At 40.2% G+C, this 20,170-nt stretch overlaps 1 protein-coding gene across 1 annotated transcript in view; it reads right to left on the reverse strand.

Moving 5' to 3' along the window:
- The window catches only part of erfl3 (Ets2 repressor factor like 3), a 57,577-nt gene that overhangs the window by 14,678 nt on the left and 22,729 nt on the right, over nucleotides 1–20,170 (reverse strand). Inside the window, exon 2 of the mRNA XM_023276073.3 lies at nucleotides 2,845–3,079. Within this exon, the coding sequence (XP_023131841.2) occupies nucleotides 2,845–3,079 (235 nt within the window). The remainder of the gene's footprint in view (nucleotides 1–2,844; nucleotides 3,080–20,170) is intronic.

A 20,170-nucleotide genomic window follows, 5' to 3' on the forward strand; every position in this document is an offset into this window, starting at 1 on the left:
CAACAGCTTACTTACTTGAGACCGAATTCAAAGGTCAGCAAAGCCGATCAAGGCAGGAGAGATGTGCCCTTAAATAATTCTTTACATTAACCATATGGTGAAGCTATCATTGGTTACAAAACATCCAAATCAAATAATAATTAAGTCAGTAGCTGACATGAAACTATTAGATCAATCATATTAACAGACATCATGGATAACAACTACAGGAATATCCTCCAGGCAGTACAAACAATAAGCACAAAGCATTACCATTGGATCGCCTCAAACCAGTGTCACTATTGCAACATGAAAACTACAGTGCTGTGAGAAAGTATTAGCAGATATCTTCTATTTTGCATGAACAGTGGTGAACCATCCCAGGAGTAACTGGCAAACCAAACTTTTCAAAGATTGTGTCGACATCTCGTCCAGGAGGTCAAAAAAGAACCCAGATGAACATCAAAAAAAAAAAACTGCAGGCGTCACTGGCCTCAGTTCAGGTCAGTGTACATGATTCCACAATAAGGAAGACCCTTGGCAAAAACGGCATCCATGGAGAGTTGCAAGGCACAAACAACTCCTGACCAAAAAGAACATAAAGGCTCATCTGACATTTTGGGATAACATCCTGTGGACTGATGAGTCAAAGGTGGAACTTTTTAGACGCCATTACATCTGGCGTGAAGCTAACACTAAATTCCACAAGAAGAACATCATACCAACACTGAAACATGGTGGTGGTAATGTGATGGTTTGGGGCTGCCTTGCTTCCACAGCACCTGGATGATTTGTCATAATTGATTGAGCCATGAATTCTGCTCTCTATCAGAAAATCCACCATCAGTTCCTGACCTAAAGCTCAAGCACAAATGGTTTATGCAACATGACAATAACCCAAAGCACACACGCAAGTCCAACTCTGAATGGCTCAAAAAGAACAAAATTAAGGTTTTGGAGTGGCCGAGTCCAAGTCCAGATTTGAGATTGAAATGACGGGGCAAAGCCTTAAAAGGGCAGTTATTGATCAAAAACTATGTAATGTGGCCAAAATAAAAATATTCTACAAAGAAGAGTGTGTGAAAATGAATCCATTGTGATGTAAAAGACTGATCACAAGCTATTGCAAATGTTTAACTGCAGTTGTTGCTGCCAAGGGTGGCCCAACCAGTTATTAGGTTTACTTTTTTACACTAGTGATATAGGTTTTTAATAAATCTTCAATAAATCATTTTAAAATTGCATTTTGTGCGTTCTGTGGGTTCTCTCTGTCTAATATTAAAAAAATTAAAAATATCATTTTGATGATCTGCAACATTTGAGTGTGAGAAATATGCAAAAATAGAGACAAGAGGAAGTGAGCGAGTATTTTTTTCACATCATTGTAGGTTTGGATAAGATAGTGCCCATCAATATAACCAAAAAGTATAAAAGGTGTCGTGATCCCCTCTCCAGCCCCTACTTTCTCCCTCACTCATCCTCTTGCTCTCCCTGTCAGTCCTGCACTGCCTGCAACTGCTGACTGCACTGATATGAGAAAGCTGTGGTTATCAGCTCACCTGCACATAATCGCCTCCCTCTTTAAAAGCCCGGCTCATTCATTCACGTATCTCCAGACCATAGACTCACATGGAGTCAGTTCACCCCCTGTATTCTCACCGGTTCCTGCTTTGTCTCCAGCCTGCAGCTCCCCCAGCCATCGCTTCCTGCCTGCCGGCATCAGCGAAACACTCACTGGCTCAAACCTGCCTTGCCTGCTGCCAGCTCTGCTTGGCTCTTGCCAGATCCCTGATTTTGTAGTTCCCCTCTTGGAGGGTTAGTCAAGTTTTTCTAGTTTTGCAGTTTTACCTCGTTTTGTGTGAGGTTAGGTTTAGTTTCTGGTCCTGTGAGTTTCTTGTGTTTAATTTAGTTCTTTGGTTTACCTGTTTTCTTGAATGGACTTTGGTTTTGTAAAAATAAATAACTTTTGAATACTCTGCCTGTTGTCAGTGTTCCTTCCACCACCCATTAATATCCTATGCTGTGGGCAACAGATGTTACAATTGAATGCTGAGAACAACCTGGACAAGGTCCTGCCTCACTTGGCTGAGTAGTTTCAGTTTTCCAAAACTTCTTTGACATCAGTCAGAAATACTCAACAGGGTCCCTGATTTCAACCCAATCCTAGGAACCTGCAAGTCCTCTGGTGTTCTACCTGTCAAGTGATTTAGGACTGTTCCTCGCCTAAACAAGCCCAAAAGATTTTCACCTGTAGCTTCATGGCTTCCTTTAGCAGTGGTGCCCATCATCTGCTCCTTGGGCTGCCACCACACCAAGTAGCAATGACTTTTATACCAAAAGTCCATGAAGCCATTTCTTACCTCTATTTTTGTTGCACTTCATTATTCCATCCAATATTTTGCCCTCTGTCAGCTGCAAATGATTTATACGTCCCACCATCTTCATTTTAAGTCAACATGAGACAACACTATATTCTTTTCCAACTCTGTATTTTCTGCATGTGTTAAATCTATGTTCTCAACAACAGAGTATGGCTGCATATCCAACATTACTGTTTTTGTAATCTGACAGCAAGAGCTCATTAAATTAGTCATGCAACTGGAGCATGTGGGCTTTTGGTGATATGGTAGATGTTTATGTGAGTATATGACACCATAAGGTCCACAGGTCCAGACCACGATTATTGTAGTGTAGCACAATTAGGCTTTTTTGATTATCTGCTATATTTGCAGTTCATCTGGTGTGTTTGCTAGTCCCCACAGAAAAGGAGTTAAATGTCAGGAGAAAAAAACTACAAATTAATACTCTCCCACAAAAAGATTCACACTGAAAAAGGCATATTCACACAGTTCACTGTGACCATACCTCAAGGCCCTGCTGAGCTTGTCATAGTTCATCTGGGGTTTACACTTCCTGGCCCCCCAGAGCCGGGCCACTTCATCTGGGTCCTTGATTACAAACTCGCCATAATCCCCCTGCCAAGCGATGACATCATGATATTCCTCTTTCCTGAGCAGCTCCAGGATGAAGTGCCACAACTGGATCTGTCTGGACCCAGGGCTCGACTCAGGCTTGTAAGCCCATTCTGGGAAGGCGAACCCTGTAATGGACAAAGTGACTGGTTAGTGGGATCATTTATACATTGCTTGGAACATTGAATGGTGGTGCTCAGAGCACAAGTCATTCAGAAATAAAACTAACAGACACCTTGATGATGTAACTCAAGTGGACCAAAAGGACACTTTTGTCTCTAGACAAAGCCAAACTAGGAATGAGGACAAAAAAGGAGACTAAGTCACTATTACAAACAGAAGCCAGCAGTTGTAGCTATTTCAGGTGATTGTTCTAAAAGAGAAAAGAGGATTATAGGTGTCTGGCCAAATATAGATCACATACAACAGTTCAGTTAAGTACATAGAGTGGAGTGTCCTCATTCATTCTTGACATTGCACAATGTCTTTCCTGCATTTGTTTCATTCTCCAGTCAGACTTTGAAAATTTTTGTAGGGTTATCCCCAAGCAAATTGTTTCATTGGACAGTTTGACACAGTCAAGAGTGAATGGAAGGTCAGCAAAACAAAGAGAGAGAAAATAAGGCAAACAGTGGCATGAGAAGCACTGTAACATGCCTTGACTTGCTAAACTCCACAATACCCTGATAACAATAATTATCCTTATCAAAACTGCTTAAGACTTTTGTAGAAACCACGTTGCTGTACTGTCATTAGGTCTGCACCTTTCTACAGGAGCTCTTCACTGGAAACACACAAGCATACCGAAACTACAATACTAAAAGTTACAGTTAGTGGAACAGCTGGGCACATGAAAAACCTTTCCACCTCTCCGCCACCTCTTTCCTCTTATGTAGTCACTCTTTCCTCTGACTGGAGGAAAACAACATGACCAGTCATCTCTCTTGTCGATCCTTCCATCTCTCTCCACCCAGAGCTTGAAGGAAATGCAGAGTAAGAGACGCCGATTAAGACTGTGGGTGTGGGTATATGGCTGTTTGTATGAGCATGTGTGTGCCCAAATGTAGAAGTCTGAAAGAGTTTATGTGCCAGTGCGAGTCTTTGGAAATGTGCAAGTCTCCCACTAACATTCTGTTGCTTGGGTGGTCAAGAAAATTTGACACGACTGAGCAAAACAGACTATTACAGTGTAATATTTGGCCACATAAAACCTGGACCGGATTATATTTTATCAACAATCCTCCTTATAGCTCTGACTGACACACAAGTGAAAAGGTTGTCTCACCAAAAGAAAAGCATTCATCCTGTTTAAAGTCTCATGAGGCAGGAATGTAATCTGACTGTTTGTAAAATTTTTGTTGCACAAAGCAGCACATTAAACTGAATGACCAATTGTCTTTATGTGTGTTAACTACATTCTATGTTTTTAAGCCATGGCGGTGCTATACATTACTTAAATTGCACTGAATATAAAGTGTCATTGGTATTTCATTCACCTTCACATTTTGCAAAGTAATACTTTAAATACTTGAAATGTAATGCAGCTTAATAAAACTACATCCTCAAATCATCTAAAGTTAAATCATCATCATCAGACACTAATAACTTTTATAACTATTAATTATACACATGTATTGTTTTACTTGTGAAGGGTTCTAATTTCATACTCATTTGGATCATTTTATTTCCACTTTGAGATGACATCGAAAGACAGACAAGGTTAGTGTTGATACTGCACAGTTACACATCATGCAAATGGCAGCAGAGGAAATGAGACAGGCTGAACTGCACATTGGTTAACAAACAGGCCCAAATCATCAGATTATAGCAGTGCAGGTCTGTCAATGGATTTGCTGGATGACAGCCCGAGGCAGAGATGGATAGCCCTGATAATCTCTTCTGCTCTAGCCTACTCTTACAATTCAGTCACTGTTGCATAACACTAAATGTCATTGCTAGCATATCTGCCAGACATCTCTAGATTTGTACACAAGTGTTGCTACTGAAGCCTTTAATCATCTTGAGTAACTACTTAACGAGTACACTAAGGCTTCCAGTTTTCAGTTAAAGCAGGAAGGAAAGTTATTTTCCTGTGTGTCTTCTTACTCATCTGATGTCGGCTACTAGCCTTTCTGGGTGGTTTCCCTCCACAGCAATATATTTGCAAGGCATGATCAATGAATCACTCAGCTGTCCCACCTCCTCATTTTGCATTTAAAAATAAAGATATCTGAATATCACACAAATTATGTACAAAATGCCTACACATTTTCCATCTCTAAATTCAAAACATGATTGTATCAGCACTGAATTATGTGGAAAGTTGTGCAGGCAGCTACTTTATTTAAACTGCAGATCACTGTTCCTTAAAATTAACAATGCTATGTGTGAAATAACCATAGGTACAAAAATAAATAAAAACTGCAAACTGTTTCGGATGTCTGTAATTTCTCAGACTTCCCAGGCTTGAGGTAGTAGGCAACATAGAAATGACACAACACTCACTCACTGTCATTTTCTTTCCTTTTTGTCTTTGCACCTTCCACCTCCTTTTTCAAACACAAAAAGTCATCTGTAACATGACAAACCTTGAGTGAATCAGTCATACACTTGACTTGCTCCTGCAACAATTTACACACTCACACACTACTACTGCAAAGGACAACACAATATTTTCAGACAAAGGAAAAATGACTTCAACTGGGTCAAAACATGTCAAGCTGAGACATCGCTTGACAAATTCCTAATCTGGCTGAAATGAATAAATGAGTAGTGCTGACCATAACCTAAACACCGACCCTGAGATGCTGCTGTTGAACAAGACAACAGTTCTACTGAAGCTCATCACTGGTTAACAGTAGATAAATGTTGGCACTGGAAGCTTGTAACTCTGCATGTAAAGCAGCAAAAAAAGCTGACAAGCCAGGCCCATCAAACGAACATAAAGATAAATATGAAAATCAAAGTAACATACACAGTGTTTGACTTGCTGCACGTCTGTAAAAATGTGTCTGTAATGTTTTTTTTAAGCAGAGGTCACTATACACACATAATAGATCATTGAGTTAAACTGAATCCTCGAAAATACTTGGAGGACCAGCAGCCACAATGTGTCTTTGAATAGTCGAGGGTACATTTCATAACTGAATGATACCTGATTCAGAGCTTAACAAGCCCTGAGAATTTTGCTTGCGTGACTGAAAATTTTAGTGCATAAATGTGACTCATTATTTGGGTGTACTGCTGCAAAAAGCTTGTGATTCTGACTATTTTGTTAGCAAAGCTCAGTATACTAAACATTCAGTAAGCAGCTACCCACATTTATCTAACCTGTGGCAGGATAAAATGTCAAACATCAGATTATATCAGCTGTCTTTATTTAACCTTATGCCATGCGAAACTGAAACTTTGGTGTTACTGGTTTTATGTCTCTACAATATGGTAGGGAAACAGACTTTGACAGGAACACACTGAATTCAGCCAAAGCTTGAGGATGAAGTAAAGGAAGAGTCCCTCTAACATAGGTGGACTGATGATTCTACAGTTCTAACATAATACAAAGTAAAGAATCCACTTGTAAAAACATCATCTGATTCCTGAAATTATCAGCATCTAAAATTATTTATAATACACACATAAAATACAGAGGATCAACTTTTTGTTCTGTACCAGGGATTTACATGTTCAGTTTTAAAATATTGTGTCACTGCTAGACAGACGTGTCTGTAGGTTAGAAGAGATTATTGAAGTTAATCTTCCCTTATGATGATGTTAGGGTAATCTAGATTGCATTAGTCTCAGGGTATGAGGCACTGCAAAACTCTTAGCAACTGCTGTAGTCTAACACCACCAGTAAAAATTAAGTTCTAGCTGCTAAATTTGTTAATGTTAGAGAATAACTGGGGTAATTTCTATACAACAGGCACATTAGGCATGTTTGTGGAAGACTATGGTGTTTGTCACAACTTCAGCAGTGTCTGCTATCTCACCTTTAAAACACAGCACTGCCAAATCAGCAGAGCTTTTCCACTCAGCAAATGTGCTCATCGCTCCTGGTCTGTAAACAATGGCTTTCACTGAGCGGTGGTTACTTGTGATGTGTAGCAGAGAGTGCTGTGGGTGGGACACCGCTTGAGACCACAGAGTGACAGCAGTGAGAGGGAGCCAGCTGCATCATAGCCAAAGAAGTGCATTTGCCTTATTGTGCCGTAATCGGTCAATAAAAATAACAATGCCAATAATTGCAATGCCAGTGTGATGTGTACTTGCTATATAGCTCACCAGTTTACCTGTCAAAATTTGCATATCAAAGCACTCATATGACGTGTGCTCTGTCCTGTTGGAGGACAAAGCACAAGTGACTCCTTTTAGCGACCTTGTGCATGTGTGTGTGACAGAGATGGTTTAGATTATAGTAAAAGGAATGCTGAGAACAAGAACAGGTGTCTTTGTGCTTCTGTCCACCCAGGGTCCAAGCTAGGCTGAGCTGTCCAGACTCACACTAGATCAGCTAACACACACACACACACACACACACACACACACACACACACACACACTGATGTGTTTCACCAGCCTTGTACACCCAATAGGAATTTGTGTGTGTGTAAGCGTGTATGTTAACACATGATCTGTGCCAAGCTGTAAGTCAGGATGAAGAAAAGAAGGAGAGCATCATTGAGGAAGAGCATGCAGAGCATGACCTAAACCCCACCAGCACCACCACCACACACTTAACCTCTCTGACCTCGACTCTCCTTCTATTTAGCTCCTTCTTTCCCTCACCCCTCCCTCCCGGGGGAGACACCAGATAGCCATTACAGCATACGTGCACAAGCTTCACACTCACATGCATAGATAGTCTGCATCAATAATGTAGACGGTGGTGTGGAGGGTTGACGATAGGGGTGCGCCTAATCTCTACCCTGGGACACTAGTGAGAGTGCAAGTGCGTCAAAAAGTGTGTCTGTGTGTGTGTGTGTGTGTGTGTGTGTGTGTGTGTGTGTGTGTGTGTGTGTGTGTGTGTGCGTGTGCGTGTGTGTGTGTGTGTGTGTGTTGCGAATTTAGACAAGTGAGGGGCAGGTGGTAGAAAGTGATGCAAAAGGGATGAAGAGGAGGAGGAGGATGGAGGGGAGGGGGGTTGGAGTGAAAGAGAAGAAGGCAAGATGAGATGGGGTGAGCGGTAGGACAAGCTGAGAAGGGAGAAAAGAAAGTAGGATAAAAAGAGACGGGAAGGAAATCTGGAGAACAAGAGTGGGAAGAGAGCGAAAGGGACACAATGGATAGAGTGGGAGTGGGGCGAGGCAGTGGATGGAGGGAAGAAAGGAGGAGGGGGGGATTACGGGAGCAATGAGATCATAGCTCGTCTGGTAGTCTGTTGTCATCCAGGTCAGATTGCCCGTCCTTCCCCCTCCCCTTACCCTTCCTCTTCTGTAGGAGTGCGGATGCCTCTTTTCCACTGTGTGATCTTTGTGGCAAGCCCCTAACAAACTTCTAACTCTGCTTATATTCCAGTTATGTGTGCCGCTCATCTGTCCAATAATGAAATTCAATCTCACACACACTGCAACAGGAGAATGGGAGTGAGGAGATCAAAGCAACTGAGTGACAAATGAGAGAGAACAAAATAATAAGAACACGTTTTCAGGAGGCTTGAGAAGATAAAAGAAAACTGTGCTGAGATGTGAAGGAGTGACATGTGAGTAAGGGTGACTTTTTGGTTGATTCAAAAAAGATATAGTTGCCCTAAGTTGTCTATGGTAGCCAGCTGCTCATTGACAGTTTCACACGAGTGTCCCATTTTGTCGAGTTCAACTTTAGGCTAACTTTAGGCTGTCATTGCAGTTTATATCATCCTTGATTTGTATCTCATCTCTCCAGTATTACCTCAAAAGCCCTACTATGAACACAACTTTAAACAGTCATTAATACCACAAATATAACTTTAAAGCTTAAAAAAACAGTCAGTCATCCATTTCCAGTTCCATAATGTGATGGTTAGCTGCTTTTTTTTAAAAAAACAAATATGACATCAGTTAAACACCCTTTGAGTTTTTGACCATTAGTACTACTATGGAACAAAAGGAAGCACATGCATTTTGTTGATGCAAACCGCGTTCTTGCTGCCAGTTTCATGCAATTCCACAGCAGTTGGTAGTGGTAACACACTCAATTAACACAGAAGGAAAGGTAATGAAGAAGAAGATTGCTGTAAGCAAGGACACGTGAAAAATGCAGGTTTCAAACCTTTTATGAAGAAGAAAATGTATTCAAAATACAGAGTACATTTTGGTGAAAAACTGTTTGTTCACAAGACAACTCCACCAGGTGCTCTTAACTAAATAACTGAGGGCTGGACTTTTGGTAGGCTAATAAGAGAGGGAAATAAATATTTGACAATGACAGAAGCCTAAAACATGAGAGATTGGATCACTGCCCTGGAAATGACGTGCTAAGGAGGGCAAGAGCTGATGGGAAAGAGGCAGAGAAAGATGGGCAGTCAGACAAAGTATTAGAGTGAGAAAAGAGATGAGGAGGAGAGATTCCCAGAGCTGCAAGTCCTACTCAGCAGCAAATCAACTGACAAGGTTGTGCCAAACTAACAGCAGAGTTGCGGACTCAGGGCTTTTATACAGGGCCAGAGCCTCTGAACAGCCATTCACGGCATTTAGCTGGCCCCATACTACTTTGACCCAACTAAGTTTTAGCGTGGACATGGGAAACGACTAGTGCAAGTGTGTGTGGATGAGGGGGTCAGGTCACTGTCAGCTCTGAGCATCTGTTAAAGCACTAAAAATTGGGATAGAGTTTGTCTAGAACACATTCATGCACAAGTATACACAGACTTGTCTTTGTCACAGCTGCTTCGATGAGTAAAACAGCCTGAAGCACTGACCAGGGGGGACACAGTAGACAGAAACACAAGACCAGGAGGTAGATGGGAAGGATGGACAAATAACAAAAGACTTGGAGAGACAGAGAAAGTAAGAGTGAATGGAGGGAAAGTGTCGGGTGGGCTCCACATGAGGAGGAGGAGGAGGAGGAGGAGGATGAAGGAGGAGGAGGATGAAGGAGGAGGAGAGTAATCAGAGCCCATATGCCTGAATCTTAAAGTGTCTGGACTCTTCCCACCAAGTCCATTAAAAATTCATTAGGCGAATACAAGAAGAAGACTGGAAAGTGAGACACAGAGAGAAAGACAGGGACATAAGTGACAGAAAAAGAAAAAAAACACTGTTGGGAAAAACTTTTGGCAGAGTAGTTCAGCTTAAATTTTGGTAAGTGTAAAGTCAAATAAATTTTTACATTTTCATTTTAAAAATAAAGTGTTAGAAAAAATACACATTTTGGTATAGGCTGCAACACATTGATGACACAATCACCAACATACTTGTGTATGAGACCTACAAATGGGACTGCAGCTAACAATAATAAATCAAGGAAACATTAAGAGAACAATGACAAAGACAGAATTGTTTCTGTGCACGTTTCTTTGTGGCTCATGTCTAGTCAAGAAGAAATGTTGGAATCAGACATAAGCAGCCAGGAATAGAAATCTCGAGGAGACAGACTAGAAGAATGACTGTTATTGAGCTATTGTTCATTTAATTTTGTGCAGCCATATTGTAAATTCAGCCGTACTAGAGTTAGATGTTGTTTGACTTACTGCAAAGGCCTAGGATCAGTGTGGTGTTAATGTAAGATGGAGAGATGATTTTATTGTTGGGAAACAATCTTTCAGAGGACCATAGCTGAGAATAATACAGATGGAGACTAATTTCCTTTAGAGGACTTGTTCTTGTTGGAGGCTGAACCAAGAGCATTCATGCCCTATCCTTCACCTGAGTGCCACGAGGGGTTAAACACACATCACATACAAAAGTATGTAAGCCTTGGATGCTGCTCAACAATTCTTAGAGGTCACCACAGTCTGCATTTTCTATAGGCTCTTATTCACTGCCATAAAGCAGCAGAAGGGAGAACCAGAGAAAGAGCAAGAAAGAAGAGAGTGCTTTGTGGCCTTGGAGGGGCCAAAAATAGCACCATACACACACTTACACACACTGGTGTTATTGTTCAACAGAGAGAGAGGGAGCGCAAGAGAGTGAGAACGAACACAACATGGATGGGGAGAAGAGAGAAAGTACAAAGGTGCTGAACGAGAATGATGAGGAGATGACGGGCACAATTGGGACAGAATAAGAAGGACATGATGTCAGATGAACAGTTTGGTCTCTGCTTCTGTGGGCTCGGTGCTGTATAGTGCATCTTTCAGTGAACAGACGTCTTTTCCAGGAAACTGAGGGGAGGAGCAAGAAAGAAGAAAAAAACACAAGTGTCTATAGGGATCCTCGTTTCCAGAACAAGCTCCTCTGCTCTGCTCTCCTGTCCACATCTAGTTTACATGTTCAAATACTAACGGACATGTTAAGTCACTCCATGGTTCAAATATACATTAGTCGAGAGCAAGGCTTCTTAAAGTGTGTTTTTCAGGTTTTAATCTGGTTTGTCAACAGACTAAGCACTACATTATGAATTGAAGTAGCATCTCCAGTGTTTGAGGCCTGAGACAGTGGCATTATTTTAGCTAATTAAAAGAGATTACTTTGCTGAATTTGTCACCATGTACACAAAGCAGAGAGGCCCAGGTTTTATTTCATTCATTCATTTTAAATCAGCTTCTTGAGATTTAAACTATTTCAAGACATACACATATCAATCAAAGTTTCAAAGTCACACTCATCCATAGTGTCTTTGAATTTTCCAGTTCTGCAAGCAACTACTGCAAAAATGGTTAATTTTAACCATGAGTCTGTAGTCGGTGGTTTTAGTCCTGTGTTAAACGGGTTGTTTCAGCGTTGGTAGTTCTGAAAACTGCTGCTGCTGTCCAGTTGACCATGATACCTGACAGAGTCATGAATGTCTGTTAGACCAAAACCTTCTATTGCATCTAACTTTCTCTCGGAGTGATCATTTGACATGGAAATATCACTGAATTCACAGTACAGCTCTTGATCTTATCTCATGTGTATGAGTCTGCTGAGACAACAGTTAAAAAAAAACATATGTGACATGGTGTGTTCCAGCATGACGTTTATGCAGACAGAGGGGTTGTAAGTAATCAAGATAAGTTTGGACACCTGTAGGATTTGGTAGCACCAACTTTCAAGGCTTGATCAACCTCCATTGTCGCAGAACAGCTTTAAGTTCTTAACCCATTTCTTGTTCCCTGAATAAGGCCTTTTTGTATAATTCTGAAATGTACATTATTTTTCAGTTTTGTACTTTATTTATCATTTTTGGGTTACTTTACCTTTTTTAACCTCTGGCAGTCCATCACTTATCTTTGTACCATTTCAAGCTATTCATTGGATTTGAACTCCTTGAATTTCAATAAAAATCTGGAAAAATTGGGGCATTCTAAAACTCCACTGGATAATCAGTTCTTCAGATGTTAGGAGTGCATGAAGAGTATTGTGTTCATTATTGCAGCAAATGGCAGAACATTTGTTGTGCTTTGCTGAGACATTTTCTAGTTAGCAGGAACAGCTGTAGAAAGTAAACAAATAATAAATAGTAATGTGACCACTTGGCTGGATTACTGTAATGCACTTTATATGGGGGTTAGTAGGTCCTCAATTGCTAGTCTCCAATTAGTTCAAAACGCCGGTGCATGTCATTTAACTTGCACAAGAAAGTTTGAGCACATTTCTCCAATTCTAGCTTCACTCCACTGGCTGCCCGTCCATTTTAGAATTCATTTTAAAATTCTTTTATTTGTTTTTAAATCTTTAAATGGTCTTGCCCCACCATACCTCTCTGAGCTTCTACACCCCTATACACCGAGCTGATCTCTCAGGTCAGCTGACCAGCTGCTCCCGAGGGTGCCCAAAACAAGGCTGAAGCTCAGAGGGGATCGAGCATTTTCCGTTGCAGCTCCAAAACTTTGGAATGAACTACCGCTGCACATCAGACAGGCCTCCTCACTGTCTAATTTTAAAACCTGTCTTAAAGCCCACCTCTTTTCTTTGGCATTTCATGCCACCTAGGTTTGTTGTTTCTGTGTGCGCCTGTATTTTATCTGGGATGGGCACTCCAGTTTGTGTAGTCTATTTATTGTCTATGTTTTATTGTGTATTTTGCTTTTAGTTCTATTTTTATCTAGTTCTATTGTTTTTTATCTTAGTTTTATTATTTTTATCTTTTGATCATGTTTTTACTCTTCTGTACAGCACCTTGGACAACTCTGGTTGTTTTAAAGTGCTTTATCAATAAATTTGATTTGATTTGATTTGGTTTGATTTAATGGCAGACTGTAAGCAGCTGCACATTCTGAATAGCTCACCTGAAAGCAGCAGGCAGCAAGGGGGCAGGATTATACAAGTTTGACCTAGATGTCAAATTCTCACTGATTTGTGAAGCTGAGAGACTGTCTAGTTGTGGGGAGGCTGAAGTAATGGCAGAAGTTAACATCTTCATATCTTAGCAGTTTTTACTTTATACCTTAAAGTTCATAATAACCACAAAACCCAATAAAAATAATTTTTTTTTATCGCATGCAACCTTAAATATAGTGTTGTAATGTTGTGTCACGGAGGAAATGATTTACAAGCTCTTCATCAAAGGGTTGGTATTCATAATCTTGGCAAAAACTGTTTTACAAGAAACAACATTTCATAAAGCAGTGTAATGAATTTCAAAATCCTACAAATGTAAAATATCAGTTTAAAAAAAATTCTCAAAATTGATTGCCAAATGTGATGAAAAATATAGATAATTTCCAGTCAAGGGGCTAAAATTTGCAAATCAACACATACCACAACTGATTAAATGCCAGGTAAAACTAAAGCCATAATTATCAGATCACCTTAGAGTGGTCACCTGGTTTCTGAAGTGGCAGAGACAGTTGGTAAGAGCTTGAATTTAGGCTGTGGGAAACCAGTGGTGTAATACCTAATCACATGGGACATCTATAGAGTGCATTTAACTGGCAACATGCACACACAACAGGTGGTTCTTAACATGTGCACTCCAAGAAATGGCACAAGCACACACCTATCCAGCTTTGTCGCACGGGAACTAAACAAAAGCATGTAGGACAAGCACCTTGTGAACAAAAATACAAGGCATTGTCCATGCACAAACACACACAAAGCCCCGAGGCACTGCACCTGATGTGCTCTCGGGTGGGCTGGACAACTGGACTTCTCTCTGTGTAATCGCACTCATAAACAAGCCTGGTGGGAGAGTGGGTGTTTATGTGTGTATGTGTTCCCCAGAGTGTGTTAAGAAAAGCAGAACAACACTGTGTGAGCGAGGGAGGAATCCTATTGCTCTCAGGACGCTGTTAGGTATATTTACTCTCACCAAAGTGATGCACTGTTCCCAGGACATTAACCTGGCTCCTTAGACAGCAATACACACCTTCTACGTGGTGCACTAGCACACAGGCAAAAGGGGAAAGGACCCAGATCAAAAGTTACAGCTATTCTAATTTTAGAAGATGAAATCAAGTACACTTTTTATTAACTTTTTATTAACTATGATGGCAAATCAAAAAGTAACATTTAACGCAGACTAACACACCTTGGAAGACCTGCATGGAAGTCAACAAGGATAGCGAAGAAGAGTAGCACACTCTGGTACCAAGGTATGACAGACTGCTAATGCCCCAGGGAGGGCGCAAGCTTGGAGTTTGTTCATACAAATGAACTTTGTGATTTAATAATGTGTATATGAGTTTATGTGGGTTTGCATCTGATGTAGAGATCAGCTAATTATCAGTCTAACCAATTATTGAGGCAGATAGTTGGCATTTTCCTGATTATTTATTAAATTTTTTGACCGACTGTAATAAAATAAAATCCATTCTCTATTTTGGCTCTGATGCATGTGGCTCTCTCTCGCTCTCTCTGTAGTCACACTCTGGTCTCAAAAAATACAGCATTCACATCACTATCTGACTGGTTACCTGTCACAAGTAAAAGCCAATCACTTAGTTATTGTTTACACAGTGGAACATTTGTAGAGCAGAACATTTCCAGTGAATTAGAAGGGCTATGTTTGGAAGCTGAGGTAAAAGACATTGCTGAAGTTGTAATAAACACTGCAATCTTTCATAATCACTCCCAGTTTCCCTGTCACACAGAAAACGGCCGTATAATTCACTTATTGTTGTCACTTAGGAATAGGTATTGTTAGGACGTAAACAATACTACTACTCTGACCGATACTGCTGATCCGGTACATTAATAGTGCTCTTATCAGTAGCTTCTGATTAGTTATTTTATTTTTACAACTTAAGAAGATATTTGGATCTCAAAATTAATATCCGGATACCACCATCGGGACCAAATATTCAGATATTAGGGTCCAGCCCTATCGTGCTCAGACGATTCATCATTGTGCTTGTTTGTCTTTGTATGTGGCCCTGCGACAGACTGGCGACCTGTCTAGGGTGTCCCCTGCCTTCGCCCGAGTCAGCTGGGATAGACTCCAGCGCCCCCCGCGACCCTAGTGAGGATTAAGCGGTGTATAGATAATGGATGGATGGATGGATGATTGTGTTTCCATTTTGACATACAAATGACTTGATAGTCTTGTGGCAATGAACATTTTCTGCATCAGCAGTAGTAAAGCGTATGCATACTTTTGAATGTTTCTCTCCTCCATTGTGTGCTACACACAGCTACAGGTGAGTGACAGTTATTTACATACAAGGTGTTCATTCTGTTGGAGTTACAGGCTGTTTTGGATTTCGAAAGCAAAAATGCATCATAGACACATATGTTACAGTGATGAGATGGAATGTGCAAAAAAAAGTACCATTGGAAGAACCTCTGGTATTTAAAAATGTTGCCCCGGGGCTCATTTAATGCTGGGGTTTGGTACCCATCCCAGTAGTCAATGCAACTGGAACTTATTTTCAGACACTGCTAGGCTAAGGATATCAATAAAAGGTTAGCTGTTCTTCTCAGCCTGTGGCAAACATTCTCTGGAGTACTGTACCATCTTCCTAATGTAAAATTAACTTTAACAATCTGCTTTAACCGGTAGACGTCTCTCTAGAAGAGACACAATCTGCAAAAATTCAACAAGAAGCACAAGCCATTGCCACAAATCCGAACACTAGCTACTTTCCCAGTGGCTAAAGCCATACTAGCAGCTAGCGGCTGAGTAAGGAGGCCGTCATAGATTACCCTGAAGCAATGTCTGGATAGCAATAAGAAATAAAGCTTTAAGTTATGGGCCTTAGTTTGTAATAAGAGAGATAGAACAGTAAAAGATTAACAGAATGGTCGGGATATCCCTAACGGTAACATTTCAGGATTGTAACATCGCACATTGAAATAACAGCTCCTTCCTTCTTTGGCAGACCTTACTTTCCCATTCCTACTTGCTGCAAATAGTGATTCAGAACCAATTATTGTATGAATAAAATGTAAAGTGGAAGATCGTGAAGAGCGAAACTAACCATATGGGATCAGGTGGTGGTTTTACTAGACAAGAAAGATGATTCAGTCTGTTGGGAGCTGTTGAAACAACAGAACCATCTGACTGTACAACAATGTACCACAGTGACGCTTTTTTAAAAACCCATGAAGAATATTTGCTTAGTACAGACACCTTCATACCAAACCCCCGCTTCCCCACCAGCTTGCAGCGCACACAAAATGCTGAAAACAGCAACGTTTCATTTTAGCTTGTCATCAAGTTAAATCATAGAATTAGTGTTAGATAGCAACATATAATTGACTGACAATTCAGTGCTGGTGTTTCAGATTAAAGAAGGTGGAAAATAGCCCAACTGTGCACAATTCACACCACTGGAGCTTTGACAGTTACAACTTATCACCTCTTATGACATTATAAGGATGGCAAGGTCATGGAAAAAGGAAACAGGAGATCAGCACACCAGTTCCAAATTATTGTAATGTTACCCTCTATACTATTAATGATATCTGATTTGTAAAACATGCATTAACTTTACTTGTGTTCATTGACCTTTACTGTAGGCACTGAAAGGTTAGTGCAAATATTGCTATTTTGCATTGACATACCATATTATGCTAGCAACTGGTATTTAAGAGTCTTCTTGTGTGTCATATTAGTTTCGGGGCAAATTTTCACTTCTTTTGCTGTAAAATTTAGGATTAAATGTCTACACTGCAGTTTTTATTGTTGTGTGGGAGATGTGTGAAGGAGTTTGGCACAAACCTTTGATTTTTTCTCCTTTGCAATGAAATGTATAAAGTTAGTCTGTCCAAGCCTCATTAAAATATAAGTCTAAATGGTTAGGAAAGTGACACTCGTGGAGTTTTTTAGCAGGCTGTTTTGTTGTAAACGTATAAACCACTGTAAAGTCAGTGAATCAAATATATCTGTGCATCTAAACTAAAATAGATGGTCATTTTCCATTTTCAGCTAATAATTTCCTCCCAAGTAACTCTTGTTGAAAAGCTGTTACGTTCTAACACAAGCATGTTACAGGCCACAGGCGCCTCTCTTTTCCTTCACTCTGTCTATCTACTTCACAGCCCGGTGTTAATGTGCTTCTCCAGCCAACAGTTCGGCAGAGTGCTGCCAGTTGACACTTCACCTCTGGTTCAACAGCACACTGCCTACACTCAGCACTGCCTGTAAATCTGTATGCATCTCTGTGTATAATAGCATATGGGGCCAATAATTAAGACTGACAAACTATTACACTATTAAACCAATATCTATGACTGCATACTCCGATGATAACTGTTAGTTGTAGCCAAAAACATATCATTCACTTAGACTTAGAATTGTAAATCCATTATATCTCAATATGAGAATTTTTTCCCTTGCTTTTCAGCCTTTGACTGTGGAGCAGTAGGCCTGTGATCATCCACAACAGGCAGCTGGAATGTACAACTGTGTGTTAGTAAGGTCAATGTGCATCTCTGGCACATGAGAACAAACTAGATGTGGTACAATCAAAGTATGTATCTGTCAGGTGGAGACAAGTGTGTGTCTACGAGACAGTAGGCACTTTTGGGAGGTGGTTTCCTGGAATGTGCCACTAGAGCGGGACAGGATGTTAGCAACAGTTGTTTGCATTACAACAACAGATCTGTTTCCTGTATGTGTATGCATGCTATTTTTGACACTAAAATCTGACTAGAATCAAAACCTATGAACATGACGCAATAACTACACCGTGATAAATTAATCTCTCGGATATGACTATGTTCATATTTCAAAAGTGCAATTACAAATATAATGGCAAATACTAGAAGAATACAACACTGATGCATACTTGTTGCACTAGACTTCTTTCAAACGAATAAGCATGGAACATGTGCAACTACAACATAGATATACACATACTGTACACACACGCACACACACACACACACACACACACACACACACACACACACGCAGGCACACACACGCAGGCACACACACACAAGAGCAAGTAATGCAGCCAAAATCCAAACATAAATGATAATGAGATACAAAACTCAGGCCTTCTTAAAAGATACACGGAACCAGAAAAACAAGTCCGCAATAGCAGCTACAGACTAAAACATCCAGTGTGTGTATATTTATATGTGTTGAGTGTGCGTCAGTGCTGACTCAGTGCGTGAATGTGTTTGTAATGCAGCCTTCACAACGCAAACTCTCTTCCATTCTCTTGCCTTTCTCGCTCACTGTCTCCTAGCAACCAGACACTTAAGGCCTAAAAATAACCCCCAGAAATGAACAGAACAAAAAAATAAAGCATAAACCGCAATTAATCCTTTCAAACCTGGAACATACTCAAATAGACCAGGTATTAGAAAGAAAGAGTAGGACAGGAGCAGGCGAGTGAGAGATGAAGAGACGCAGAAAGAAAAGGAGTGGGAGGTTGAATAAGCCAGCAACAGGTAGTCATCGGGAGACAGAGTTCTGCACTACATGACAGTGTGTTTGTGTGAGCGTATAATGTGCATGTATGAGTACATGTGTGTCTACTGGCCACGACTGGTGGATAGAACTTTTCCACCCATTCCAAAGGTGGGGCAGCTTCAGGCAAGCATAGATTATAGTGGCGGTACACCAACATTGGAAAAGTACCATGATACCTTGCTGCCAAAAAATACTTATTAGTATTGATACTGAATCTAATCTGCAATGTTTGGTAAGAGCAGCATTTCTGATTGTTAATGTTTATGCGTAACAGGAGGGCAGTGCGTTTGTTTGCAGTTCTGCTTCCCTGCAAGTAAAGTGGGCGTGACAAATGCTTTTTCTCTCAGATAGCTTTCAGAGCCCCGAAACATGACTGCAAATCCAAGTGCTAATGCTGACCATCCACAGCTTGTGGATAAGGCAGATGCACGAAACGAAACATGGAAATATTTCACTTAAGTAAGCCATAGGGAGAAAAAGCCCAAACAAAGCCTGTCTGCAAAACATGTTTTAAAGTTACACGGACCAAACAAATGAATCATCTCACCAACAGACACGCTGAGTTGTACAAAGAACAACAAGTTAGCGAATATGACAGACAATATAAAAGTCAAACAAGCGATTCATTTTGTGACAAGGAAAATTTTTCACCATTGGATTCTGACAAGATAAGTAGCTAAGAGCAATGATAACTGTTCAACTCTGCTCTATATGATTAGCTAATCGACCAATGTGGAAAACATTCCAGCTAAGCAAACAAACACACACTAGTAACATTTACTTTGTCAGACAATCATAAATAATGTAAAATAAATAATTTTGTATGTAGGACAATAGATGACCATGTAAAAGCTTTAACAACACTAAGACATTGATCTAATTATTTACAAAAAAAACAGGATTAATGTAATAAGTCATAACCCTAACCCTACATGTCATCCTATATGAGAAAGTAAACAAGAAAAACATCTAACAAAACTTTGTTGTGCATGAAAATAATAAACATTACTGACTGACTGTAAGACTAGTACTTCAGGTGATGAAGCTCAAACCAGGATTAGCCTGCACACTACAGCAGTGCAAAAAGTAGACTGAATACAAAAGACACGCTAATATACGTTCTTTGCATAGGTCCACTCTGTAAATATTTTCTGGTTTTCAATTTAATCAAATGACATTTAAACATGTAAAATAAAATAAGAACAGGTTCTCTAAATAGCAGTTTACAATCTAAATTGTTATAATAAATGTGTGTTATTGTTGTAGGGTTATTATTGTAATTCGGTTGGTCAGTGAAA

This window comes from Amphiprion ocellaris, chromosome 9 (genome assembly GCF_022539595.1).
Source record: "Amphiprion ocellaris isolate individual 3 ecotype Okinawa chromosome 9, ASM2253959v1, whole genome shotgun sequence".
In the NCBI taxonomy this organism is placed as follows: Eukaryota; Metazoa; Chordata; class Actinopteri; family Pomacentridae; genus Amphiprion; species Amphiprion ocellaris.